Source organism: Neolamprologus multifasciatus, chromosome 14 (assembly GCF_963576455.1).
Source record: "Neolamprologus multifasciatus chromosome 14, fNeoMul1.2, whole genome shotgun sequence".
NCBI classification, from domain to species: domain Eukaryota; kingdom Metazoa; phylum Chordata; class Actinopteri; order Cichliformes; family Cichlidae; genus Neolamprologus; species Neolamprologus multifasciatus.
The window spans coordinates 30509538-30532279 of record NC_140452.1 but is presented as its reverse complement, the minus strand read 5'-3'; the positions used below and the strand labels follow the sequence as shown (position 1 = coordinate 30532279).

General features: G+C 41.7%; 1 protein-coding gene across 7 annotated transcripts in view; it reads right to left on the bottom strand.

Moving 5' to 3' along the window:
• The window catches only part of rap1gap2a (RAP1 GTPase activating protein 2a), a 79589-nt gene that overhangs the window by 17105 nt on the left and 39742 nt on the right, over nt 1-22742 (bottom strand). For 2 of the 7 annotated variants that reach the window (XM_085130296.1, XM_085130293.1), the window contains exons 2-11: nt 13296-13380; nt 7095-7130; nt 4647-4679; nt 3946-3978; nt 3586-3807; nt 3379-3482; nt 1982-2060; nt 1556-1609; nt 667-750; nt 456-556 (exon numbers count right to left, since the gene is read on the bottom strand). In XM_085130296.1, coding sequence (XP_084986422.1) covers nt 456-556; nt 667-750; nt 1556-1609; nt 1982-2060; nt 3379-3482; nt 3586-3807; nt 3946-3978; nt 4647-4679; nt 7095-7130; nt 13296-13380 — 831 coding nt within the window. The other 5 variants (XM_085130298.1, XM_085130297.1, XM_085130294.1 and 2 more) reach the window with 5 other exon arrangements.

Genomic DNA, 22742 nt, shown 5'->3' with positions numbered 1-22742 from the left:
GTTTCATGCATTTTACACATCCCGTCATCACATTTTAAGCCTAACTGGCTCCAGTGTCATTCAAATGTGATGTGTCAGCTACAATTTATAGTCTCCTTATGTAAAAGCAACAAGTGTAACCCTATAGGAGAAAGCTTGCGGCACCCCCCCACCCCCTACCTTACAATAAACAAAGCTCTGATTACCTGTCCATGTGGCACTTTCTTTGCACAAATCTGTTGCACTAAGCAGTTTACCCACGTTGCATGCTGAGTCCGAAACAGCAGGACAAATTGCTCCAAGGTTACAGTAATTAAAGCTCGCTATGTTCTTCGCTGTAATAAGCCCAAGGTTCCTTCTTTTTAGACTCACTCGTTCCTTTGGATTTAAATTTGACTGAATCCTTTCTTCCTGCCACTTTCTCTCACATTATTCTAGTTGTTTTATGCCAATGAACTGCATTTTACTACCCTCACCCTTTAAAATCTTGAAGTTCAACGGTGTCTCCTAAGATACTGAGAAACTCCTTGAAAGCTGGCGTCTCCTCATTGTTTCCAAATAGCTCCTCTTCTGATGTCTGAGGAGGAAAACACATACATGCACATAAAGTGAAGGACAGACAAGAGAAAGATAGATGAGATAAAAGGGTACATGTAAAGTAAGCGGAAGATAATTAAAATAGCTCACCTGTCCAAACTTCTGGTAGATGACTCCAAATTTGAACGTGTTGTTCACCTCATGTTCATCGTAAGCCACTATTAACTGGGATCCCTGTACGTAAACAAAACAGAGGAAAAGTCGTACTTTCTTCCTATGATTATAAGTTGTACACTTTTAAAAAAAGAAGTGTTTTCCTTCTCTATAACACGTCTCCAGGGCAGGTTTTATTGGGTCCATGTTATGTAAGGCTGTCATGCAACAAACTGTATAGCGGCCCCCAGCGAGGGCAGTGATCCTGTTGCTGTCTCTTTCATACGGAGACACAGATGGTTTTTTTCCTTCCCTGAGGCACAGGCTGAAAGCATGTTCCATCACACTCCTCCATCAGGCTCACAGGAGGAAGAGGAGGAGGAGGAGGAACAGATCCATCAAATTCATTTTAGAGAGTTGCGGTATCATCAATCGTGTCTTTACTAATATGCTTACTGCGCAGGGCAGATGTTAGAGAGGCAGGAAGTAGGGGGTAAATGTGACAAGAAGGACGTGATTTTGTGGATAAAATTTTAGGAGGTTGAAAAGTTAATGAAATCCAATGTGTAGGGACAGGCAGGTGATGCTGGCAAAAAATAATTAAAGCTCAAATGTCTACAAAAGTCCCGGGCTTTAAATAAAAGCCATCAAATATTTATAGATATGAAAATTCATGAAAAGTTATTTATGAACGTTGGTGTAAAGTTGTGGCAGCTATAATTAAATGTCCTTTCAGCTATACTGCCCCCCTTTGTGTCTCAGGAGACGTAAGGGACTGGAAAAGCTACCTCGTTTCAGCTTGAATGAGTATTTGCCTTGGACGGAAGAGCTCAGGTCACACTGGGTGTGATGATGGTTGCAGTGCAGGAACTGAGGATGAACTCACCCGTGGGTACAGGACGGGGTTGAACTTCAGCCCTGTGGCATCATCACAAAAGACCTAACAGATGAAAAAACAGAGAGAAGGATCACTGTAAAGGAGCACTCATCCAATGTACCAGAAAATGTCTTTGAGATAATAATAATCAGTCACATGTCAGAGAGCAAAAAGAAATATAACAGGAAGGGAACAATTCCACTTCAACATTTTTTCCTGTTACCTTGACTTCTTTCATGCAATTTTTGTCCAGTTATTACTTGTGAGAAGTGCTATTCTGAAATAATACATGTGATTACGAAGGTCTTTCCTTCTCCCTCACGCTCAGGTTTTCACCATACCTCCCTGAATATGTGCCATTATGTTTTGATGTTGCTATATGTGCATGGAGACTGTCTGCCTTTAAACCTGGTGTACCTGTGAGCTCTATCTTACCTTGGCAATCTGTGGTACGCTGGGCAGCTGGTTGATCCCTGCTAAAGAGATTCTATCGTGAACTGTTTTGGTCCTCGACCTGCAAGAAGAATATAAATTGGTCATCCACATAGAGAAGGGATGTCAAACATAAGGCCCGTGGCCCACTGGATGGCTTTGGAAAATGTAATGGAGGACATACATTTTGGACTTTTAACTGTGTTTTCATAAGTTTTCCTACTGATTAAGAACTCATCTATGGCATTTCATAGGACACTAAAGTAATTTTGTGATAGATAAAAAAAAAAAAATTAACATGTCAATTTTTTACAGTGGTCCCACAGTTAAAAAAAAAAGCAAAATGTGAATGAACAAAAACTTTATTTTATAATTACAGTACAGTCTGGGCAGGGAGCTGCGTAACTTTTTCTCTTATTTTACACAATTGTTTGTTGCAGTTTAAACCCAATGGGGATTAAATGGGCAGTTAAAGTTCTTACACTGACAGAAATGGGAATTTTACTGGCCCCGCCCACTCAAAATGGGCTGAATGTATAAGGAGTTTGACTTATAGGACCGTTCAATAATTTGTTCCATCAAAGAGATTTCTAGTTAACTCCTGGTGTCCATGTAGTTCACTGTCCCGGTGAAATTTAAGGAAGAATATGAGGAAATTTGAACTAATCGTTTTAACCAAGTTCGAATTGAAGAAAAAATAAAGTCACTGGGCTCACTGACTCTAAATGTAGCAGTGTTGCTCATAACACTAGCATTATCACAGTCATCTGTAATAGAGAAGATTAGCTGGCTACGGTTCTCTGTGCAACACTCACAATGGCTACGTAACAACAAAGCATTATGCTATTTGTTTTGCTCGCCCGTTAATCAAAATGTCACCAACTGTGATAATAGCAAAAAACATTCATCACAGAGCAACAAAATCATATGAAATTTGGCAAACATGGAGTGCACAGAGCTGCAATAAAACAGAATAGAGGCTTATTAGTGTGTTTTAGCCATGCCAACACTGTTTGCGTGTCTTCGGGGTTTTAGGTTTGTCGAATAATTAATTGGAGCTTGACTGTGGTTGAGACAGAAATGTCACAAAAATGTATCGTAAATGTTTTCAGATATGTTGTTCGCTTTTCCTCTATCGGCACTATGAGAATGGCATTTGGGTCGTGTGGATGGATTGATTTTTGCCACAACATTTGTTTTAGAAGAATCTGAATGAACTGGCACTAGGCCAGGGCAGGTTTTCATTCACCCTCCTTTCGCTCTTATTATCACGCTATGGCAGGTATTTTTGGTTTAGCCCATCACTAACAGGAACATGAAGGAAAACCACATCAGACTTTAAATCCTGAACTTATAATATGTGAAGTGAAGCTACTGTTGCTGCCTTTGCCTGACTGTACCTGAGCATGATGCGCAGGAACTCCTGTCCCTCAGCCTCTTCGTGTTTCAGGGACATGATGAGGTTGCCTATGCTGCTGCCGGTGCAATAGTAGTTCATGTGCTCCTGGGTGTATGGATATAGAAAAGGAGGTAAGCGAGGGAGAAAGGTGCAGTTTAGACTTTAAAGACTCGCACTGCTTGGTACAAACTGACATGACTGCACTAACCTTGCCCAGGAAGTGTTTGCGGTAGGCACGGGCTGTGCTGTTGCACTCCAGACGGTAGCTGTGCCCCCCACCGGGGCTCATGCCCTCTCCTCCGTCTTCCTCCTCACAGAAACTAGATTCTGAGGAAGATGGAGTTCCTGCCGGTGCTTCCACATCTTCAATCCAATAACCCCCGAACTGGGGCAGGATTACCTGGGGGTATGGACCACCTTTCTCTAGGACCTTGCGTGTAAAAGGTTAGGAGAGAATGAAGAACTAAAACATAACCAACTAAAAAAGTGTGTGCTTTTCATGCTTTGCCAAAGGTTGCAAATGTTTTGCATTATGGCTGAGTGAAAGATAGTGAAAGAAATGACTCACATCTTCTATCCGTGGGTAGGGGATATAGTCATCCTGTAAAAGAAAAGAGGACAGACATACATACACACATGCACACACCATCAGTAACACTTTTAACTTGTATGAACTTCGCTGACTTTTGCGACGGTGAAACAGATCCAAGCACATCCACAAACACAGGTGCGAAAGGGGAGTGCAGCTCGCGATACTAAATAAACGTCGGGGCGATGATTGCGGGCGAACGCAAAATGCAAAGTCATCAGCAAACATCAGCGAGGGAGTGTGTTTGATTCAGTGGCCCCTGAGATTTTAGAGCTGTGTGCCTTTGGCACTGCTAGCGTGGCACCAGTGTGACCTCTAAAATACTGCTGAGGCCTGTCTGCATTGTTGGTGGTGCAGGGCTCCGGGCAGCCAGTCATTTATATTCTGTGGCAGCAGGAGCCAGCAACTCTGGCAGGCCGGAGAGGATCAATTGACAGCTGGAGTTCATTCAACTTATAATCAATCTGATCAGGGAGTTATGGATTTTTGCACTTTGAAAGCCCTGAGAAGAGTCTGAAAAACGTTCACGGGGTGTTCAGAATTCCTTCGCGGCGAGGAGTCCGACCACAGAGCAAAGCAGTGCAGCAATGAAGCACAGCATGCAGAATAAATGGTGACACACACAGACACACTAATGAGACCCACAGAGAAGATATCAACAAGTGTGTATCGAGTCACACCTTCCATTTTTTGGTCTCTTCAGCTTTAGGGACCTTATTAAAGTCCAATCGCAGCATAAGAGTGGAAAAGCACAAGAGGTCAAAAAAGAATTTAAAAAAATACAAGTTCAGTTTATTTGTGCAATGTTCCAAAAGGGTGCAGAAACATTCTTGTTTTCAGACTTCAGACTGTCTCATCTGCTGACAGGTGAAAACAGAGTGAGTCATACGTGCTAATATACTCTCTTGCAAACACAAACACACACACATACACGAGCGCACACAGGTAATGCAGTCACTTAGTCATCCCCTCTCTGAATCCAGCTTCCACACACTAAGTGTTCCTTTCTTCACTTGTTATTATCATTTGTTGGAACACAGCACTGAGACGCAGGCCGAAGCCTTTTTTTTTTCATAGTATGCAGCGCGGTGCAAATATATGCAGCTATGAAAAGCCAATCTAGTAGACACAGTAAATTGGCCAATTATGCTACAGGCCCAGTGGAACAGCTCATCTACATGACTGAGAATAAGAGTCAGGAAATAAATGCATGTGTGCAGATTCACAGCTCTTAGCATACACACCACCACCACGCCACCGCCATCGCTTATACTGCCACCAATCATACCAAGAGTCAGGCAGAATTCATTTGAAGAGTGCAAATGCAACCCTGACACACACACACACATACAAGTGTTTATGTCTGTCTGAGTGCATACTGATGGAGCAGCTGTTGCAGTCAGCAGGGAGTCAGTGTCAACAGCATGACACTGATCAGAAAGAGTCTTCAGAGGCTTCGATTTTTGGTCATACAGAAGAGCCAACAAAGGCAGAGGAAGCAGAGAGAGGGGTGAAAATTGGTGAAGCTGACAAAAGAACAGGAAAGGAGGGAGTGGACCGGAGATGGGGAGCAAAAAAAAGAAAAAAGTGACCTTCATCATCAGGAACACACTTTGAAAGCCTGATTCCAAACGTTCAGAGCCCAGACGAGAAGGTCAATGCAAGCTGAGCTTCAGCAAAGACCGACGAGCTGCCAGTTTCACTCTGCATACGTGTGTGACTCTTTGATCATCAGGCTGCTTAGGGGGCCGTCATCCTCTAGTTACACTTTCTAAATAACTCCAGTGATGTCCTCAATCAGGTTCTCCCTCACGCTGACTTACCATCTCACACCTTGTCTCCTCTTAGCTATTTCTGTTTACTTCTATTCTAATCACAGATGCTATTTTACATTGTTTTTGACTCAGTCTCTTACACGATGCTGTGTTTCTCTACCTGTAAATAGACCACACGGCAGTCTTACTTGCTGTTACTGATACTGTAAAGAATATTTTCAACAGTGGATCAATTCGTATGTGATACAGTGAATAATACTCACTGCAATAATCAGAAAAGGCTGCGCACATGAGACTGACCTAAAATGAACTACAGAGGCCGACAAGTCAATCAATGCTCATTGAGTTTTTGAGCGCCAGTAGAGTCCCACAGCATGGGGGAATATCATATTTCAGGCTTTGGATGCACAGAATTGTTTGTTTTGGTCTTTTTATAGGATTCGTTGACAATAGAAGGAAAAAAATAAACACAAATCATCAGCAGACTCAAAGAAAGTTTAAAAGAAACAAATGGAAATGTTATAATTTTGTTGGAGGGAGCTTTTCTGGTATTTAATATGGTGCGTTCAGGGGTCACTGGATAAAACTGGCATTCCTTAACTTTCAGCTGCAGGTCAGTTCACACCTCTTGGATCCTGAGCAAAGAAAGTCTAATGACTTAAAAGTATGGGGCTTTCTATTTTTAACCTATTAACGGTTCCGCTGTCTCGACCCAGTATGACCACCTAATAATTCACGTCTTGGACATCTAATAATAAACCCGCATGAGCAATTATCTCTGTCTGAATCTTCCTATGGTCATATGCTCCCTTTTTGGTATGTTTTCTTTCCTACCTTACTTCTCTTCCTCCTCACCCTTTTAAACCCCCCTCGCCCAACCCCATCTGTCGTCAGACAACTCAAAGCCTGCACCCTTAGGGCCCTGTGGAGTGCACAAAGTGGTCGAACACAGAAAGAGAGACAGCCTTTGTTCAGAACAAAAATAAAATCAATGTATTCCACACAGAGAAGGAGAAAATAGTCATGCCAGTCCAGATCTTTGTGTGGATGTTCTTCACTGCCGCCTGCATGCCTATTATCCAATCTAAGACACACGCAGCGCCGACTTTCAGTGATTAAATCATCAGCGTGAGCCCTATTCAAGTATATGTTAAAGCTGATTTTGGTCAAAGAAAAACAAGGTGATAGGAGGAACCCTCTTATGGCAAAAAAACCCCTCTCTACTATAGCTCAGTAGTGCTGGCTGAAGATAGGGAAAGAATGGAGGAAATAGGGATACTGAAATAAGGAAATGATAGAGGGACAGCAGCAGAGAAGGAAATGGCATTCAGAGGAATGAAAATTTCGTCATACCTGCATCTTTTCCAGCATGTCGAAGAACTCTGCAGACTGGAACAGAGACAGAAATAGATTACAAAGTATCTAAAACAAGTTGAAAGAGAGCTAAACTCTGACTGTCAGAGGACGACAAGCTACTGACACCATTTAGCCGACAGCAGTTCAATCATCGCCCTTTGGCTGGCTTCAATTTACACCTCACACAAGTGTTTTGACACTCAATGCTCAACCTAAACGTCTGCATTTAAAGCCCTCACACTGATAACATTCATCTGCAAGAGTAGATTGTGCGGCTCCCTCCCCTCCACGGGATCAGCTCTGCAGCGTCACAGAGGGCTGGGTCACACACTGATAAAAAACCACTTCCTCAAAGAGCAACACATACTACATAACACACAAACCAGCTTCCTTAAGTGCATTCACACACACACACACACCGCCCTGTTCCCACGGGGTCTCCGCCTTGCCACATTAACAAGCTGCAAGGGTGATAATGGCACTTATGGCCTTGTGCTCAGATTTTGGCACATATATAACGTGCAAAGCAATGCATGGACAGTTTTAGGTAACAAGTGTGTGTGAGCCCATCAGCGCTTTGACTCACATCGCAGGAGATATTGATCTCTGACCCCAAATTAAACTTGCCATTAATAAAAGCTGGTTTAAACACAGACAGAAGTTGAGCGCCTCTCATCATCAACTCTATAACTGCAGTGTTGTGCTTCATTTTTAAACTGCTTCTGCAAAAACAAACAAAGTCGTCTAATGCCTACTTTAATTATATTTGACAGCTAGAGTCATGCTGGCACATGTGAAGGAGTTTTTGCTACATTGAGCAGTGCCCAAGGCAGCTAAAAAGACACGCTGTAGCAGATCACCTCTGCAGCGTCCCAATGGGCTCTTGGGAGTGCAGACAGCATGTTGAGCCTCCAATGGTGTCCAGACAAGTCCAAGGACAAGGAAGCCATATCTGCCTTTCTGTTCCACTGTCAGTCTAAAACATATCTCTACATGCCTACTTCCCTTTTCTCACCGTTGCTCTCTAATCTCAGTGTGTCATTATACTAATCTGTCCCCTATACTCTCTTATTACTCAGTCATTTCCTCTTTTCTTTTATTAGCCTTTTTCTCTCTTAGTTTTTCTTGCCTTTTCTCTCCTGCTCGCACTCGTTCACTCTTTCTGTGTTAGCCCAGTGACATCTGGATATCTTATTTCCCATGGCAACCTGTGGAGGCTGCCACGATCAGCCTGTCAGTCTGCCTGACTGACTTAATGACTGGCAGACTCACTGGTAGCTAGAATTCACACATACTCACGCTAATCATAAACACAAGCACCCAGACACTGACAGAAATGATGACAAAGCACAAAAAAAGTAAACAGGAACTGAACATATATATATATATATATATATATATATATATATATATATATATATATATATTATTCTCCAAATATCAGAACATTACATCTGCAGCATTTGCATGGCATTTCTATTTGAATAGTCATTAATTAGATGCACAGCCTTTTTGGGTGAAGGAATGGACCGAAACTAAAAGCCCTGACCTCTCAGCTATCAGGTGTACATGAAATCCAACCGTTAGAGAGTTGAGAACGCGTTGTTAAACCCCCCCCCCCCCCCCCCCCTCCCACCCAACAAAACCCCTCTCAGCATTGCTCGGCTTTGTCACACTTGTGGCCCAATGGCACGCAGCTGAACTGACACGCATGTGTAAATGTGATATTTTAGCTCTCTGGTTGCAAAATGTTGCACACGTGGGTGTAAAGCAGCTATTAAGAAGGCACAAAACTGTAGAAAGTTTAAGAGGGTGCAGAGGCTGCGGCTACCTCAGTCATAACACTAAGCGCCTCTGCGGTTGTTTCTCCTGCAGTGACTTGAGGACGTGAAGGTTGACTCGATGTGACATACGCCTATTTCTGAAGTCACAATATAAACAAATATTAGCTGCAAGACGAGGTAACTGATTAACTTAGCGGCAATAACAGTAAAGTTTGAACACATGTCTGATAGCTTCAGTTAAAGTTCACTTGCTTTGATGTATTTATTTATTTGTATTTACATAGAAATGATAAGTTGTTATGAGTAGAAACTTACTAACCTACATTCATTCATCATAAACTTGCGCGCCAAGTTGAAAAAAACTCCCCATTACACATCAAACTGCTGGGACTTGCATGGTAAACAGTGCAGACTTACCTTGAGAAGGGCAGCCAAAACATTTGAGTCTTTAAGTGTCCCTGCCTTCCTCTTATTCTTACCCTTCCTTCTACATTTTAGAAGAGCTCTTCCCTCTCCCACACATTTATAATGTCTGTTTTGCCTTCAAACATGGCCACTAAAGCTTAAACAGGAAAATCAAGTAAGGCAGCAAACTGAATTGTTCATCAAAGCAAAACAGGTCATGCCCTTGCTTATGTGTCTGACACACACACACACACACACACACACACACACACACACACACACACACACAAATGCCTAACCCTAACCCATAGCCTAAATAACACAATTGTAAATCTGACACTTATTTTGAGCCTCAAAAATGCCTTAAAACTTGTATGGACAGGCATTTTGTCCTTATAAGACTGTTGGTCCTCACAAGTATAGTGACATGCCAATTTTCTGTCCTCTCAAAGATGCCTAAACAAGTACACACACACATACACACACACAGTAAGTCATTCAAGGTATTGCCGAGTTTGGTGTTGCTCTCTTTGAAGACTGTTGACTATCAGCATCCATACACATTATTAACGTCACAAAAGGAAGTGCCTGAATAAAGTATTGTACAAATACAAACATTAGATCATTTGTAAGGAAGAAATTCCAGGCACAAACTATACAGTCTCTGTTTTAACATACACTCCCTAAGCCAGTCTACTGCTGTACAATGGTGTGGATAAATTAGAGTTAAACCACCAAGTACATAACTACTTAGTATGCTACCTTATAAATTGATCATGGGCCAGTTTTTTAGGTACACCTGTTCAGCTTCTTGTTCAGAGCATTCTCATTTCCGACGCGTAACATGCCGACGATTTGTCACGTCCCGAGGCGTCCCAGGGGCGAAAGGTAACCTGCCGTGTCCCTATGATATGCGCCTGATTGTGGATGGAATCCAATAGAATGACGCTCCCGGCGGTAACACACGTTCCAGCAGTGTATTCCAGTCCTAACCCTAACCTTTACCACAACCTTAATCGTGTTAGATAGGGTTTTGCAAAGCAATTCATGAGGAGAAAGTAAATAAATGTACATGTGTAGATTCAGTCCAAATGGTTCTCATGTTTCCTCCTGTTTCCGAATGCGTAACATAGGAATGTGTTGGGTGGCCGAAAGCGTAACTTCCCGGCTATTTGTCACATAGCGTAATATGTTACGCTTTGGGAGTGAGAACGTTTTGTCTTGTTATAGCAAATATCTAATCGGCTAACGAGATGGCAGCAACCACATGCACTTAGGCATGTATTTGTGGTCAAAATGGCCTGCTTACGTTCAAACTGAGCATCAGACGGAGAAAGAAATGTAATGGTTGTTGGTGCCAGACAGGCTGATCTGGGTATTTCAGAAAATGCTGATCTGCTGGGATTTTCCCACACAACCATCTCTGGGGTTTACAGAGAATGGTATGAAAAAAGAGAAAATGCCAAGTGAGCGGTGGTTTTCTGGATGAAAATGCCTCGTTAACGTCAGAGTTCAGAGCCGAATGGGTCCGACTGCTTTCAGCTGATAGGAAAGCAAGAAAAACTCAGATAACCACTTGTTCCTTGGCATACTCTGGTCTCCTTAGCTCCAGCATGGTTTAAACACAACAGCCTGTCTGAGCATTGTTGCTGACCATGTCTATCCCTTTATGACCACAGTGTGCCCATCTTTTGATGGCTGCTCCTAGCAGGATAAGAGAACATGTCACAAAACTAAAACAAGGAGTTCACTGTTCTCAAACGGCCTAGACAGTCACCGAATCTCAATCCACCAGAGCACCTTTGGGATGTGGTTTAATGGGAGATTCACTTCACGGATGTGCAGCACACCGTTGAGTCTGTGCCTCCACGGTTTAAGGGAGTTCAGAAGTCAAAAAGAATGGCAAGGTTTACCTAATGAAGTGGCTGGTGTGCATGTATGTCAGAATAATATTATATTTACAGATGATCAAGAAGGGGTTATTTGTTTATAACATTCAGCATTTTGGATCTGAATTTCAAAATACTCACATCACACACGTTATATAAGCTTGTGAGTGGCTTTTGACTGTAAAGCAGCAGAAATGGAAATACTCAACAAACCAGAAGTACCTCCGATTTGCACTTGAACGCATCACTTGAGCAAACACAGTTTTCCCGCCGCTGCTGCCTTAACACGTTTGCTCGTGAGCTGTCCTCTGACGCCTATAACCTTAAACGCTTTTCCTAACCACGTAAAGAGCTTCTTACGAGAGCACCTATCTAACAATTAAAAAACAAAAATGGATAAAAGTAGGATTAGCGCCGACACGGTGCTGACAAAACGGATTTTAACAACATGTGCTTTGCGATCTGAGAAAGGATACAAATGTTTCTACACAAAAGGCACGGATTTGCCGTAAACTGCAATTATAAGAAATTATATGTTTCATACGTTCACTGCCAGTGTGACTGATGATGAGTATCTCACCATTAGGCCACTCTAGCTCACAGCAAAATTGGAGGCTGCTGTTTGATAATTATAAGAAATCAGCCACACATCAAGAAGGTAATTGATGCCTTCTGTCTTGAGTTATATTTCTTCCATAATTTCTCTCATATATGATTCCTCTGAGAGCATAATTCAGTCCCTTTCTCACCGTGGACAAACTCCCATTCAGAGGACTCAGTAATGATGGCTTGCTTTGAGGTTGCTATCCTGACCAGGAGCCATCAGCTACTCCTCACCATGCTAATCTCCCTCCATACAGAATGTATTCTTTCTTTTTGTCATGCTGAAGGAAAATGGAAGAAAGATCTTCAGCTTTAGTGTGAGAGTAGTGAAGAGGGAGTGTCTGACAACATCATACCTCACACCACATGAGTCAGTGTAACAGCACCTGAAGAAGATGATCATCTACAGCAAGATGGATTTTATTTGGTATTAAGATCTGTAGTTTAGCTACGCTCTCATATTTTTGTTTTTCACTTTGGTTCACAGTTTGAAGACAATTCTTCCTGAGAATGAGAATGGGTCTGAGAATGGGTTAAATGGGGTCCCACTGTAGTAGACCATGATTCAATTTACATCACAATTCATTTTTAACAACATCTGCAAAAGGAAGCTCAAAACAATGACAAGCATGGAAGAAATGTGATTTCAGGTCCTCGAAAACCGCTTCGTGCTGTCATATACGGAAATTTCCAAGTGCCAGTCAAGGTAACAGGAGCCAAGGTAAAGTGCCCACTCAAATGAATTGACATTTCCTTTTACTGGATGTCTTGTAGAACGCATCCTTCACTTTCCTGTAAAATTTCGAGACAAAATATAAAGCCAAGATTTAGCGTCACAGATGAGCATTCATTGTATCTCAGGCTCTTATTCCGCCTGCCTCCAGACGTAATCCCTTTATTTAAATGGCAAGCAGACGTTGGAAAAAGAAGGATTACAGTACTCCACGCCTGGAGGAACCGTCACAGCAAAATAGGCAAAAGTGCGACTGAGTTTACACAATGACATCAGCATGTTTGTGTTTTCTGAGAGCAATAATAGATATAATATAATAATAGATATAAATAATGAACCTGATTTGAATCTTTAAAAAATTATAGGTTTTAATTTGTGGCATAGATAGCAGATGTTGTAAAAGCATAATAGCCTGTATTCGCCTGACATTTAGTCAGGACAACGGTAGGAAAACTGCTATTTTCATCTGCAATAATTTGCAAGAGATAGCCAGAATCAGCTGAGCCATGAGCTGATGGGGACTGGCACTGAGATCAGCTGATTTGCCGGGATTGTAGCTTCGCTTGGCTTTGGCCTGCCCGAACTAACACCGTGCTTTATTTACGTCCACAAATATGTTCTCTTGAACTTTTGTGACAGTGGTGTTTGTCACTGTCTCTGAATTGCATGCTTGTTAAAAGGATTTCACACTGAGAACAATCACAGTCAGCTGATTTAACACATGTAGACAAATATCATATCCCACCATTAGCAAATATGCGTAGGTGTGTCTAGCTGCTCATACCTTCATGCTGGGTGGTGCAGTGCGGGGTGGTGATGGGGGACATTCTCCCAAAGGGACGTTGGAGATGTTCAGCAGCTCCTGTTTCCTGGAGAGAAGAAAAAAACGAAGAATAAATACTAAATTTTTTTTGTTTTTCTGGAACACATTTAAAGGTGTTTCTGCTGTTTAAACACCGTCCACCATGATATAATAGTAGTAATAAACAATTTTAAAGCTAAACTGTTCTCTGTCACACAGAACCTGAAAAAAAAGTCATCTGGGGCTGGAAGACTATGTGATGATTCATGTGTTTCTGTGTATCACACTTAAAAGCACGAGCACACATTAATGATCCCAGACGTTCAAGACTGAGCTGTCACTGATGGACAGCTGGAGGATTAGCAGCAGCTTCAGTCGTGACGGTTTGAGATGAACATCTCTCATGTTGAATTTCAAGAAGATCAAGATCGAGTTGGTGGTGTAGCGGTGAGCATAGCCGCTTTCCACACAGTTCGATTTCTACCTCTACTTCCTCTGGAGAGAGATTAGAGTCCAAAAAAGACAATGGAACACAATAAATGCATATGTCTAGCTTTTTTTTTTTAACGTGAAATGACTATGCCCACTCCTTTTTGTTCGTTAGATGGAGCTATCGTAGCTCCTCCATCCTTTCATGCAGCAGTGTCATGAAAGGACACTTTATTTCTGTCCTTTCATGACATTTCTGCATTCATTTCTGTAATGCAGAAATAGTCCTACTCCTTTCTTTTCTGTAGTTAAATCAGCAGTGCACCTTGATGTTTATGAGGCTCACATAACAAAAAAAAAAAAGAAGAAAAGATGCAAAATCACAGCCACATCTCCATTAGCCATATTTTGGGACACACCCAGACACAGCCCTACTTGTTCTTCAGGACACATGAAAAGCCCAATTCTTTCCACAGGCACAGTGATCACACAACGCAGCGCTGTGTTCACCCTGCGTATGCAGTATGTTAGCTTACAGTCGGCGGATGATGTGTGAATGTCAGTCGTAAGGAAATACAGACTGGAGGAGTTTACAAGGCCTGAAAAAAAATTTTTTTCTTAGACATTGTTCATTGTTCTCTCTCTTTGTTCTCTTTACCCTTGAGCGGGGAAGGACACCGTTGCCTTTTTTCCCCACTGACCTGTGAAAAGGAAAAGCTTGTCCAGACTAAGGTCTCTGTGTAAACCCCCGCTGTGTGTCTCTACAGCACAGTGGCACCACCTATCTTTCTGTCCCTTACATTTACACCTTTGCGCAGGGATGGAGGGAATTTGTGTTCGCAAGAAAAGCAGGGAAAGATGTGGAGCTGTTGTCCTTGCAGCCTGGGCTGTGTCTTTGAGGCAATAAAACTGCAATTGCATCACATCAGATAGCTACCGCCCAGGAAGGGAGAGGACACATTGGGACAGCAGAAAGAAGGAAGCAAAGAAATAAATTAGGAAGTTCATAGAGAGATGTGCGTGGGACCACGTGTGAATAGAAAGTTTGGATGAAAATGTGGCGTGTCATACTCTAGGAAGGCGCTATTAAAATCAGCCTCTATGAAAACTGAATAACACACAGTTGTTCAGCAGACTCCTTAGAGGAGAGCTCCACCCTATAAGCTAGACCTAATACCAGCAATAGGTGTGTGAAGGTCAGAGTTTGTGAATGAAAGTCTGGATAATACATTAAAATTACATCATAATAGCTTGCTTGTTATTTTTAGGAACGTTGGCTTCCTGACAAATCATTAAAGTGAGGGTCAGACTGCGACCACAAAGTGCCCATCAAGGAGGTATCATTTAGTAATTTCCTCCAGTGGTAGATATGTATCGTGTTGTTATGACAACACCTCCTATCTGCACTCACTGCGAACGGGTGAACCTTGTTTTTGATCTCCCTTTCTGTTTAAGTTCATTAGAGCCAATTAAAGTTAATTAAATTAAGGTGGATTATGTATGTTAACACTAGTGGCTCAGAGAAGGAAATATGAGAAGGAATCGTGTGTGCATGGAGGCAGGGGGAGATCTGGACGCGTCAGTGATGGCTTTATATTGTAAAGAGGTGAGTGAAGAAGACACACTCAGTGCATCATGAGAAGTGCCAGGAGCCTATGCCTAGTGTAACTAAAGGAGGATTCATGGTCACTCGATCCAGCTCTAACAATATGCTCTATCAAAAAGGAAAGGTTTAAGCCTAATCTTAAAAGTAGAGAGGTTGTCTGTCTCCTTCAACTGGGAGCTGGTTCTTGGTCAGTGCACTGCCCTCTAGTGGTCATTTTTTGTGGCTCCTATAAAACTATATTTAGATATGTTAAAGAGTTTCGGAGATATGAGTTCACTTCTTGCCTGAGAAAGTGAATGCGTTAATAAAATGATAAGGCTAGGTATGAGAATTCCCCTTCCTAGCCTAATATGACAGATGATACGTACAATTTAAAACGGACAATTGGAGTCTTTGAACTTGACTTGATTCAAGAAATATAAAAGTTTAACATACGGTCCAAGAGACAGATATGAAGCCTGGTGAAAAGAATTGAGGTCCTCATAGTCCCCAGTCAATGTGGCTTTTTATAGAGTTCTGTGGGCTGCCACAGACTCCAGTGGCACTGGAAGAAATTACAAAATGATAAAATGGAGATATATAAGAAAAGGAAGCATTATGGGTGTCCTGGCACCAGTTATCAGCTGTCAAGTCTGCTCCGAAGCCTCTGACTTTGTCATGAGGAAGACAGAAAAAGATAGAGCAGAGAAACTTTTATTTAACATGTAATCTTGTAATCTTTATCAAGCAATGGATGGAAATCTGTAAGAAGAATCTTTGAGATTTCTAGTTATTCCTTCAGAAACTAGGGCACTTTTTAAAGGCCCTGGTAGGTTTTGGAAATATTGCTGTGTATTCAACTTTGTGACTCAGATGCAAAGATAAACACAAGATGAGAATTCTGGGAATAGGCACTTTTTTAATTAACAAGAACTGTGGTCAAAGAAAAACTAAATACCTGAATAATTGTCTGGTAAGTAAAAGAAAGAGTAAAAACTACAGTGTGGTTAAAAAAAACAAAATGCGGGCCTGTTAGGTAGCTCACAAGGCTCTGCAAGCAGTGTTGCTGGTACTTAGAATGTGAATTTTCTTTGCATAGGTCTGCATGCGCGGCTGTGCTTCTTCCTCACACCGTCTAAAATATACACGTTCGATTAACTGGCGGTTCTAAATCGGCAGCGTGACAGTGTGTGGTCTCTTTGTGTTAGCCTTGTGAAAGACCGCTGACCTGCTTTGGTGTATCTCACCTTTCACCCTTTATCAGCTAGGACAGGTTCCTGCCTATCAAATGGATAAACGTTTAATGAAAGGGAAACAACATTAAGAAGTAAGCACTCGGGCTGTTATAGGTGAGATCACAGGGTCAAATTGCATTCATTCCTCTGGCTCTGAGCTAGCATGGATAATGTGCAGCATTCATTTCTGAGTGAGCAAATGGGCAGTGACTGCCACACTGTTAGATTCTTTTAATACTGCTGGGGAGGAACAGCTGTGTGGGTCTGTGAGGTCTGGGTACTCTTCCAAGAACTGGGTAGTCACATGTGAAATAGCCATTCATCTATCCACAACAATAAAGTGGTTATTTAAACTGCAAAACAAAAAAAAGGTGATTGTTGGATAAATTAGGTGCACTGTAACTTAACTCGGGCCTCTGTCACCTGGAGCTAAGATTAAGAGGTTGTAAACTCGCAAAGAAAAATAGGACATGCTGTGCTCTACATTTACATCAAAACTAGTACAAGCTGTACCGTTCTTGTACAGCAGTACATGCCTATAATCCTTCTTGGATTTAGCTGGTGCTAATTATGGCTAATTTAGTAATTACATCTACACAGTCGTCATGTTTATCTAATGACGATGTCAGTAACGCGTGCATGTGTGTGTGTGTGTGTGTGTGCGTGTGTGTGTGTTTGTGACAGAGGCTGAATGAAAGGCCCATAAAAGAAAAAAGGCTTTAATACATCTCCGTTATTGATTAAACCCTCGAGATTAGATTTGGAAACCGGGTCAGCGGGAGAGCTATCCAGGACACAAAAGAGTGTTTGGGGAACAAAAAAAAGGGGGGACAACATCTTTACATGACTGACTGATCCTAGTAAGGAGATAAGGAAATGAAAATAGGAAATCAGGACGATGGAGAGAGCTGAGATGATAAAAATAAAGAACAGCGGACAGACACAGAAGGACCGGGAAGAGGGTGAAGTGCGAGTCTCTGGTATGGAGCCCTCTCCCAAGGGCTCATGAATCTGTACTGTTTCCAGTTGGTCTTAATATTTGTTAGGAAACCTGATAAGGAGCCTGATCTTCGTGCTGATTGGATAATTACATGACTGATGGTTCCTGTAATGGGGTTACTACAACTGTAATTGGACACAAAAAAAAGGAAGAAAGATGGTTGAGTATAGGGGGGGCAGGGTACACAAGAATCCATCAACCATGTATATTGGAGTAGGCCTAACCCTGTAATTACACCACACAGCACAATCTGCTGCAATGTCACATATTAGACCTGGCAGCTCCAGCCCTGATCAGTACTTATGTTGGCTGATATTGACAGGTGACATACAGACAACGTGATTCCTTTTGACTCATATACTCGGTAGTTAAGTAAGGAAGTCATGAATGGATCCTAAAGAAGCCATGATGGTATTTTATGAATGGAGCCTAGAATTTAGATTTGCAAACAAGCTAAGTGTAGCCTTGAAAAAGGGTGCCTGTATGGATGAAAACTCTTATGTTTTCCATCGTGTGTTTAATCTAGTTTCCCATATTAGCTGTCCCAAAAGTCTACTCCACATATAGATTTAAGAAACGGATGCACAGCTTAGTCAGCTGTTTGCCATGAAGACTTCAGGCATGCCAGATATGCACGGATATGTATAGAGGTCAGGAGAGAAGTAATTATGAGGCAACTGCAGCCCAAGTCACCGGCTGCTTCCTGCGGGAACATCATGCCTCGCCCTCTCCGTCTTACTGCGACATGAATAGATACAAATTTGGCAGCCGGCAGGAGATTAGACCGTCCAGCCAGACAACCTGAAACACTCTCATTATCAATAAGAGGGGGAGACAAATAGCGAGAGGGGGGTGAAAGGAGGGGGAGGAGGGAGCGGCATGTCTTGTATCCCAAAAAAAGAAACGCTGCTGCATTTCTAAATCAATAGATAAATTTGTTCAAAAATAATGGCTCCTTCATCTACAGAGTTGGTGCACTGGAGGGAGAAGCGGAAGTAAATAACCTTTTCATTTAGCCATTCTGCTGATAGAGTACAAGAAAGTAAATGGATTCGGTGTTCGCGTGTGCCTCTATGTGCATGTGTGACACTCTCCAGACCCTGTTTTAAGAGCAAACACACACCTGAAGATGCACTCTGTCATTATCACCCTCACAACTTGTTTTTGTGACAGACTGGAACTCTCACCCAACGGCACTAAAATATTCAAACACACAAGCTGGAAGTTCGCTCTAAAGGAAAGACAGTTTGCTGTAAAAGTGGAGACAGTTGCCTTTTCATTTCATAGACTAAACCATAGTGACAGTTTACATACACCAGCCAATTTATTTGGTACACCTTGCTGGTATAGGGTTGGATCTGTTTGGCCTTCATAGGTGCCTTAACTCTTCATAGTGCTGGAAAGATTCTTTTGAGATCCATCCTTTATGCAAATCTCCCAGTCAACCACATCCCAAAGGTGATCTATTGAACTGAGATCTGGTGGCTCTGCGGGTTATTTTAGTAAAGAGAACTCATTGTAATGTTCAAGAAACCAGTTTGACATGATTTCAGCTTTGTGACATTGTGCATTTTACTGTTGGAAGCAGCCATCAGATGATGGGTACACTGTGGTTATAAAAAGATGATCTGGTATGGTCATCAACAATACCCAGATAGGCTGTGGAATTTAAACAATGTTCAGTTAGTACTAACAGGTCCAAAGTGTGTCAGGTAAATATCCCTCACGCAATCACATCCACCACCAGCCTGAACCGGTCGTACAAGGAAGGATGGATCCATGCTTTCATGCTGTATATGCCAAATTCTGGCCCTACCATCTGAACATCCCAGCAGAAATTATGAGTCATTAGACCAAGCAATGTTTTATTATTATTCTCCAACTTTAATGTGTCTGTGTGAATTGTAACCTTAGTTTTCTGTTCTTGGGTGACAGGAGTGGCACCGGGTGTGGCCTTCTGCTGCTGTAGGTTTGATATGTTGTACATTCAAAAAAAAGCTCTTCTGCGTACACAGGGTGTAATCATTATTTGAGTACGGTCAACAGTCTAGCCATTGTCCTCTGACCTCTGATATCAGCAAGGCACTTTCATTGCCCACTGGATATTTTCTCCTTTTAGATCATTTTGTGTAAACGATAGGCAGAAATTGTGATTCATCAAACCAGGTAACCCTTTTCTAATCTGCTGTTCTCCAACTTTCTTGAGCTCTTAGTGTAATTGTAGCCTCAGTTTTCTGCTCTTAGGTGACAGGAATGGCACCGCCATGGTCTTCTACTGCTGTAGCTCATTCAAGGTTCAACAAAGTATGCTTAGATTAAGAAAAGATGCTCTTCTTCATAACTTGGTTGTAAAGAGTAGCTATTTGATTTACTGTTGCCTTTGTATCAGTTTGAAGCAGGCCATTTCTCTCTGAATATGTCTACAATGCATTGTGTTTCTGTCAAGTGATTTGCTGATTTGCATTAATGTGCAGTTGAACAGGTTTATCTAACAAAGTGGTTGGTAAGTATAATATACAACTTTTTAAGCAAATATTTTATTGCAATTTTCACACATTAAGGAACAGGGTATATATGAAGTGGATGATAGAGTATAAATGTCAACCTTGAAGTGAAATTAACCTGTAATAGCTTTCAGCCATCTTCCATTTATACCACCTATGCATTCAGAGATACTCTTTCAAAGCTTTTATCAAGCTATGGTCTTCATTCTCCAAGACTCTCCTTGGCTTCTGCTCATCTTTCTCCTTTTTAACTTGACTCTTTGGTTCTCTCTCCTAATTATTTAACCCAAGCATCAGATTAAACACATGCCAGTGAAGGTCTTGCCCTCTCAAAGGCTGCTGACTCTCATCCTGGGAAATTAAGATCGTCCTGTCAAGGATGGTGTTTAATATGCCGCCATAAGTCTGCTACCCTGGAAAAAAACCCAACCAAAACGTCTTCTGACTGACTGTAACTGTGCCATTTAATATGCTGAAGCCAGAGGTAGTGACGAGAACTCTGACTTCTAAGATAAAAGATGTGCAATAAACCAGTGTGTCAGACACACAAGCACGCTTTGTTGCTCGACACTGAATTAACCATCGTAACACCAAAAGAAAACACTACAAGCCAGTAAAAAGGTTACATATTGTAGCTTTAGCCTCTGAAATGTCAGTGTTGTTCTCTGGCACACTGAGCCAGTGCTGCCAGGAAACCGTTAGACATTTATGTGTATTTACCTCCCAGCAGCAGAGTGACACTGATAAAGGCCACAGGCTGAAACATGTTTGCTTCTTTTTCTTTGGCCGTGCTTCGTGCAGTTAATTACACTTTGTTTGGATATCCCAGCAATGCTCATAGTCACCGGTCTGTGAGGTGATGACGTATTTTGTGAGTTCATTAGCCTGCGGCCATTCGATCCAGCAAACACCTGAATATTAGCACAATTTCAGTAAGAATATGTAATGCAAACTCCCTCGCTGAATGAAATGTCATTCCACATGGGATCAGAGAAGGTGTCCTGTCAGTGCTCTTTGTAATTGCTTTTATTTTTTCAGCACTTGTACATCCCCTGGTGTTATCTAATGATGCATCCCTAGAAAGATTCACCTGTCTGTCTTTTATTCTTTTTAACTTTTGTCATTTTTAATCACACTTCTGTCACATACATGTATCAGTGCATTCATCTGAGGCACAGAAAGTGCATTAATGAGACGTCTTTCTTTTTATTATTCAGATGATCTGCATGAGGTTTGTTATCAAAACTTTTGATTTAAGGAAGCAAGAGGTTTTTTTTTAATTAATATTATGATTATTTGTTCTCTTGCACAGCACATTGCACTGAAAAACACAGTTACCTGGCATCAATCGCTATCAATGTCATATCAATCGAAATGCCTCAAATCCTGCCTTATCCTATTCATTTTGTGATGTGGGGGGTGGGGGGGGGGACTTCCTCTTTATCACTGCCCGATCTCACCCAGTGTCACTGACTTGAGTAAAAAAAAAAAACCTGAGTTAAGCATCTGTCGGACGACATTGAATATGTCTCTTCTCCGCTAGCTCCACCACGTCAGAGTAGTTGATAACCACACCAGAGAAGAAAGGTCCTGGAGAAAAATGGAAAGATATGAAGACAGAGAGGCAGAGACGCAGAATGAATGAATACCAGACAGATCGCTGAAAGAGAGAAGGCCAAAGAGCGAGGTATGGAGAGCGAGAATAAATGAATCTGCAGACTAAAAATAGCTCTCTCAATCCCCTGTGCAGAGCTGGGTAAATAGGGCTGTCTTGGGTGGGTCCCTGGGTACTTGTTAGAGACAATACCGTCTCATCCATTACACTCAAAGACAAGGTTGTCTGTCATACACACACAGTATATGTTCACACAATTTGTTCAAGCAATATGAAGCATATTGCTTTTTTCATTCACCCCAAAAAATCTCACACTAATGTATAATAATGGCAAAGTTTAGGTATACCTCCTTAGGCAGAACTAATTAGTCTTTGTGTAGTGTCATTTGTTGAGCACAATCCAACATAGTCCTAAACATTATTTTTAACAAAAATCAGCTTGTTGAATGCAACCCCTCCCAAAAAAACAGAAAGGCACTCCGCTGGTATTCACAAAGAAGAGTGAAACGCTCTTTAAAAAGGGGATTAATTGCGGATAGCAAAGAAAAACACTGTGAGAAGGACGAATGGAAACACGAGTGAGTCAGTGAATAAAAGCGGAAATGTTAAACAGCGGGAGGAGGAGAGTTTGACAGCGAGCAGAGGGAAGGAGCTACGGCAGAAGGAAAAACTTTGTAAGGTTGTCAAGAAGAGCAGCATGAGAGACTGTAGTTTTAAACAGTAACTGCACTTAATCTCTTAATGAGGATTTCTGTTTAAAATGTTTAAAATCTCCCACTGGCTACGCTGAACACCCGTAAGAAGTCTCAGATTTTCTTTTCTGCAAAGTCATAATAAAAAAAAAGAAAACAAAGAAATCTCACTGAACATTTTAAATGCATGATATCATTCGAACAACTTTAGCTAGGAAAATAAGGTTTCTCATTATAGGAGCAAAACTGAACATTTAAACAAACTGCATGACCATTTGTTTTCATTTACTTTTACAAAACCCTATGAGCAGAACTGCAAGGAAGGAATTTTAATGGTTCCAGTAGGTCTCACTGGAAGGAGAACCTTAC